At 36.4% G+C, this 6,988-nt stretch overlaps 1 protein-coding gene across 3 annotated transcripts in view; it reads left to right on the forward strand.

Moving 5' to 3' along the window:
• The window catches only part of Pcdh19 (protocadherin 19), a 123,948-nt gene that overhangs the window by 74,278 nt on the left and 42,682 nt on the right, over positions 1-6,988 (forward strand). For 2 of the 3 annotated variants that reach the window (XM_013035089.1, XM_013035090.1), the window contains one exon: positions 2,960-3,132. In XM_013035089.1, the coding sequence (XP_012890543.1) occupies positions 2,960-3,132 (173 nt within the window). The remainder of the gene's footprint in view (positions 1-2,959; positions 3,133-6,988) is intronic. The other variant, XM_013035091.1, reaches the window with a different exon arrangement.

The raw sequence follows: 6,988 nt of genomic DNA on the forward strand, positions 1-6,988 counted from the left end.
TGGTAAGAAATGTACGCATTATCTTGCCCATGCAATTGTAACCCCTCTGTACAGTATGTTCACAAATAAAATTAAATTAAATTAAAAAAAAAGCTTTTTGTTTCCATATCTTGTTTCAGTTAGCATCATTTTATATGGTCATTTGTACATAGCTATTGAGGTGTTGTGATCCTCTGCTAGGACAAGCCCAAATATAAACTAATTATTACAAATGAGGGAAACCATGGAACCTATTTTTCTTTGGGTCTGTCTTACTCCACTCAATACGATTTTTTCCAAATCTTTCCTTTTCCTTATGAATGGGACAGTGTCATTCTTTCTGATTGAAGCACAGAATTCCATTGTGTATATATACCACATTTTCTTGATCCAATCATCTACTGACGGGCATCTGGGTTGGTTCCATATCTTAGCTATGGTAAATAATGCTGCAATGTACATAGCTGTGCTGGAAGCTTTAATGTAGCCTTGTTTGTGATCATTTGGGTAAATGCCCTGGATCATAGGGGAGCTCTATGTTTAGTCTTTTGAGGAATCCCCATATTGCTTTCCAGAATGGTTGAACCAGTTTACATTCCCACCTACAGTGTAGTAGCATTCCTTTTAGGCCATCTTATTTTAATTGTAGCTCAATGAAGGCATTACCATATAGGATAATGATATATTAAACAATAATCACTCATTTACCATGTATTTGTATCTGATAATTCATGTACAATGTCTTATTGAGTTCTCAAAGTGGGCATGTGAAGATTTTAACAAATTCATTTTATGGATAAGAAAATTGGGGGAGGGTGGGGGGAGGATGGGAAGGGATGGGAAGGGGAAACAAAGGAGGAGGCTACAATGCTTGATAAGAAATGTACTCATTATTTTGCCCATGTAATTGTAACCCCCCTGTACAGTATTTTCACAATAAAAAAAGAAAATTGATATACAAAAATATTAGACATCAAGCCCCAGGTTATAGGTTATCGTTTGTTCTAATGACTTCAAGGTTAGTACTATTTTTTTTTTACTATAGTATACTATAGGAAAATAGTTCAAAGATTTTAGCACAGTTGTTCTCAACTAGGTGTGAGTTGGCAATGCTTTGCTGAAGATGTTTTCGGTTGTTACTTTGATGCTCAGAACAGACACAACCAAGTGTTATGTGGCCCAAAATATCAGTAATGCCCAAGTTAAAAAGCCTTACTCTAAGGGATGGCTAATCACCTTGCTTTTAGCCATTATGTATCTCAAACATGATTTGGAAACTGTTGTAATGCAGTTAATTCAGATTTGAATTTTCTGGCTTAAAGTGGCAGTTTTGTGTTGGTGATTAACTAATATTTCATTATGGTTCAGACACTAGATAATATAGGTTGAAAATTAATCTATTAAAAATGGAGAAGCCTATGATATTAGCCAGGGAAATTATTTCTTTTCTCTTGCCAGGCACTGGTAGCTCATTCCTGTAATCCTAGCTACTCAGGAGGCTGATTTCTGAGGCTTGTGGATTGAATCCAGCTTAGGCAGGAAAGTTCATGAGACTCTTATCTCCAATTAACTACAAAAAATCCAGAAGTGAAGCTGTGTCTCAAGTAGTAGAGCACTTGCCTTGCAAAAGCTCAAGGACAGTGCTCAGACCCTGAGTTCAAGCTCCAGGACTGGCACATGCACCTGCACAAGTGCTCGTGCACATGAGCACACACACACAGACACACATGCACACACACACACAGACACACACTCACACACAGACAGAGTGTTTTTCAGCAGGGCCATATTTTTTTCTAAAATAAGACTGAATCTGTTTAAATTGTGAGATTAGTATTTATGGTATGTCATCAAGCTATAAATGGTGAGACACTTTAAATCATGTGTTTCTAGTTCAATTATGACTTTTTAAATAGAACTATATCTTCATGGGTTCATAAGGCTGAGTTAGTGATGTGATATCATTTGGAGAAGTCAAATGGGCTGGCCTATTGAGTGACTTCAGTTTTAGTGAAGTTGATGTTCAGTTACCCTTTCTGAAAATAATTAACAAATGGTCAATGCTTCACCCCATCCTACTCTTTTTTCTTATAATTACTACTCTTCAGATACTGCCCTCTTGATGTTTTCCTTTTTATATTTCAGTCAACAAGTATTCTACATCTAGGTTGGTCATATATTAAAAATATGCTGTGATTCTTCTTGGCTTGGTGTGGAAAGTGACAGTGTATACTTTGTGTCCACAGCATAACTCCTCATCATATGCTCTGAATGTTTTTGTTAAAATCTTAGAGAGGCAGACAAGTGAATGTTCACGGTTGAACAGATCAATAGAACTTGTAATGTCATCTTTATAACTTTCCCTTTGTGGAGGCACAGAAGGACTGTTGGGACTTGTCCCAGTTCAAGCCATGGCACTCTCCTTTGTTTGGACAACAGCACATTTGCTCGAGTGTGTCTTTGCTATAACTTCACTGTCTCCGGAATGCAGTATGCCCTTGGCAAGTTGTTTACCTTCTATGTATCTGTTACTGCACCTATAATAGGAATGCTGGTAGCACCTCTCTTTTATAGAGTTGTGATGATTTAATAAACATAAAACAGTGACTCATGAATAGTAATTATTTAGTAAACATCAGCTATTACTATTTTGCTTTGATTGTATAAAACAAAGCTTAAAATGATGACACTCATTAGAGGTGGTTGTTTTAGTTTGTATTTTACTCCACCTCTCTATAGTAATTCATTGAAAATAATTATATTATTTTATATTAGCTGCATCAGTATCTGATAGTGGGAACGTCTTTGCAATATTAAGCTTCATTATATTTAAACAGCAATCTCTCTTCCTCCTATTTCACTCTGTTGGATAATTCAGCCACTCTTGGCTGCATTACAGAGCTGACATCATCCTGGCTCAGGAAAAATTTAAAAATCTGTTCTATCATAATTGTAAATTAACATTCTTTCTTCAACCCAGCAGCTCTACCTTCAAGGACCTAGAGGGTAACAGTCTGAAGGATAGTGGACATGAGGAGAGTGACCAGACTGACAGTGAGCATGATGTCCAGAGGAGCCTGTACTGTGATACTGCTGTCAATGATGTGCTGAATACCAGTGTGACCTCGATGGGATCTCAGATGCCAGACCATGGTAAGGGATAGCAAATTTTAAGTTGTAGTAGCAGACTCCAAAGCACCAAGAATGTTTGTAGGCACAACATCCCATTACTGAAATGAATCTGTTCTCAAGATATCTACTGAGCTCACAGTTTAGTAGCAGCTACGGTTATTGAAATGTCATTACACCTAGCCAAATTCTTCCTCTCTCCTTCCCAGATCAGGTCCTTTAAGATGGTAATAGTGTAGATGTTAGTGTTTGGGCGTTTTACAAGTGGACTCAATATACATATTGATTTTTCTTCAACAATAACTACAACAAGCACATAGGAAATGAGCAGATGCTCCCTCACCAGGAATAAATACCTGTTTTGCTTTAGTTCATGAATTCAGCTGATCAGTTAAGTTGCACAGAACACAGTTCCAATGAGATCAGAGGCGTGAGTTTATTTCCCCATGGTTACATAGAGAGAGACTGTGTTTTCTGACCACAGATTATCTACTCTTTACTTAGGATAAAAAATAAGCATCTGAATTTGTCTACAGGACTACTGTTCCAAAATCATCTAACTTACCATATAAAATCCATGTCATTGGTCACAGGAGAGACCAGAGTAAGAAAATGTGGGTTCGTCAATGTAAAACATTCTTCTAATGTGAAAAGCAACTCAAAGCATATGTTGAGAAATCAGTGATGTCCTCATGTTATGAAGAAAAGTCTGTTTTCGTGGACTCAACTATACATGCTTTGGCATAAGATGCTATTTAAAAATGGTAGGCAAAAACATTAGTGGAGTTCAGTGAAAGCAGATTGTTCAGATGGTCTTGGGCACAAATGTCATTTTCAATATTTTACTGATGCAAACATGTTATGCAAACTGCCTGTCTTTTTCAATTATGAAGTATGAATTCAATTTGGTATATAAGCTCAGTGAAGCTTCAGAATGCTTGGCTAGGTCTTGAGAGAAGTTAAACTTATGCTCAGCTGGAAACCCTAGTGCTAAAAGTCTTAAAGACGAGAAAACAAAATCTGGTGATTATGTACTGGTCTTCAGCTGTTTCATTTCTCTGTAAACATCATTAATTGCTTTTGTTTGGGGTTGGTAAATGGATAAAATATGCAGATTTATAAAACAAAATGTTTTCTATGCAAAGAAATTAGTCACTGTAGATTCTATTACATTACCTAATCTACTCCCTCTCCAGCAGTCCAAAGTGTCAAAGTCCATAATGTAGAGAAGTCACTACCAATTGGGCATTGCTGTCTTCCTTAATTGCTGAATGGTGACATCTGCAGGGGTAATATACTTTCAGAAAACTTTACTAAGGATGAAAGAATTAAACATTTATAAAATTGAAATAGAGACAATTTAATTCTCAGAAGATTAGCAGTATGTTACAGGATGCAGATCGGTATATATCATTTACTAGTGGAATATGTCCCAAAGAAACAGGTTTTTACTTATATCAGAAGAGCTTTTAGCTAGATGCTTTCTAAAATGAAATGCCTTCAGGAAACGTAATTGTCATAATTGATTTTCACTTCATATGTGGCTAAAACAACATATGTTTTCATTTTTTGTCATGTTTATCTAGGGAAACAGTATCAGTAGACTGCAGCTAGATTTTTCTGAGTGTTTCTTAAAAAATGGGATGCATTATATACTGTTAGATAGGATAATAATGAAAGTATTCTAAAACAAATGTGTGACAGTGTTTCAAGACTCTCTTGCATATAAGATAATGATCTCTCTCCTCTCCCTGTCCCTCTCCCTCTCTGTCTGTCTGTCTGTCTCTCCGTCTCTCTCCGTGTCTCTGTCTGTCTGTCTCTTTCTCGCTCTCTCCCTCTCTCCTCCCCCCTTTGCTTCCTCTCTCACACACACAAACATTTTGCTGTTTTTGACAACATTTTTATATTTTATTTTTCAGTATTTTACTTTTATCTTTTTTCTTTTTGTATAATGAGCATTTATTTATTCTTTTAATTTTAATATCTTTAAGTAATTGTACAAAGGGTTTCAATTCAACCTATCAATTTATGAGCACAATGAATCTATGCCAATGTTACCCCTTCCATTAGCCCTTCCCACCTCTCCCAATCCCACACATCTGCTCAAGTTACCTAGTTCCATTTTTTCCCTTATGTACAGAAAACATATATAAGGTCATATGCATATATTCATAAACATAATGTCTAACATATAATATATACATGGGAGGTTTGCAATGTGTAATTCCTGTGAATAATTAACACATAGTTTAACAAAATGAATATAAGGAATCTCACATGTGTTGGTGGGAGGGGAGAGATTAAGGTGAGTCAGACATATGGATATAGAAAGGGTGGACAAATACAGTCTTTTCCCATTATTTTAGCAGTGGATACTCCTTGAGTCATCCCTTGGGTTGGACTTTTTCAGTTTGAGTAAGTGACTAAAGTTTATGTACCAAGGGAATTCAGGTCTTGTTTACAGCTCAGGCTCTACCTTGTAATGTCCCATTACTTTTGAAGCTTTCTATAATTAGACTTAATTGTATATCCAAATCAACTCCAAGATTGCCACAGAGATTGTGTCATCAGTTAACTTGGGTTGATTATTTCTACTTCAAAAACATAGCAGCTATTCCAATAATTAACATATTATAGCATTACTATCTTAAACCTGCATTCCCATAATAAGTGTATCTCAATTTATTCTAAGACACAGTGGTTGAAAGGTATTCAGTGCGCAAATTCAACATGGATGCCTGACCTTGTACTTCTCAGGCTAATCTTTGGTCCCAATATTTCTTTTGTTTCTGTAAGAATAACTTCAATGCCAGGTCAAATGTATGCAATATAATGTACCTTATACTATTGTACTGGAGGTTTAGTTTACCCTGGATTTCTTGCCTGAGGATCTCTCTATAATATTCTAGTTTGAATATTAATAGTGTATCTTTTTTGCACTTGTTTGAGTACATGATTTGTAATGAATGCCAGGATTTTCAAAATAAAGATATATTCATCCATTTTTCAATGATTTGTTCAATGATCTATTTTGACCAGATTAAACAGATGTTCCGCTATTTGAGAAAAGGGTACAAACTGTCTTTGTTCCTCCCTTTCTGATAGACACCTGGGCTCTTTTGCTTCTACACACTGCCAGTTTCTTCAGGGTTTGTTATTTTTAAATTTTTATTGTAAAAATAGTGTACAGAGGGGTTACAGTTACATGAGTAAGGGAATGAGTACATTTCCTATCGAGCCTTGTTACCTCCTCCTTTGTTTATCCCCTTTAGCGCAAGAATTCTTAGTGTGCATGACAACGGTGCTTCCTTTCTTGAGTATGAGCCCAAATATCTTAATTTTCAAGCACTCTTCTCTAAGAACCTCTCTAGACATGCAAATCAAGAATCACTAAATTAACTGAGGGAAGGAGAATATGTTAAAACAAAAAACAAAAAAACTTTGTACTCAAAGGACAAAAGTCAAGTGTTCAAAACCTGGCAAATTTGGGTGTTTTGTTTACCCTTGAGCTGGGTTAGGGTGAGCTGGATTAAGGTGGAGAGAGAATAACAGGAATCTCTGCTTTCTGGATTACTATCAATCTTAGTATCTCTATTAATGAGTCTAAAACAAGGTCAGTAGGTAGATGAACTTGATGAGCCAAATTACCTGCGACTGATTTACAAATTAATTTGTCATCCATCATGCCCATGAATTAAGTCTCAGTTGTTCCCTGTGTTGTAGCTCTTGAGTTCTCAGAAAAGAAATGATAGAGAATTCTTTTTTTTTTTTTGGGTCCGGTTGTGGGGCCTGAACTCTGGGCCTGGACGCTGTCCCTCAGCTCTTCAGCTCAAGGCTAGTGCTCTACCACTTGAGCCACAGCGCCACTTCCGGCTTTTTT

This window comes from Dipodomys ordii, unplaced genomic scaffold (genome assembly GCF_000151885.1).
Source record: "Dipodomys ordii isolate 6190 unplaced genomic scaffold, Dord_2.0 Scaffold203, whole genome shotgun sequence".
Lineage (NCBI taxonomy): Eukaryota > Metazoa > Chordata > Mammalia > Rodentia > Heteromyidae > Dipodomys > Dipodomys ordii.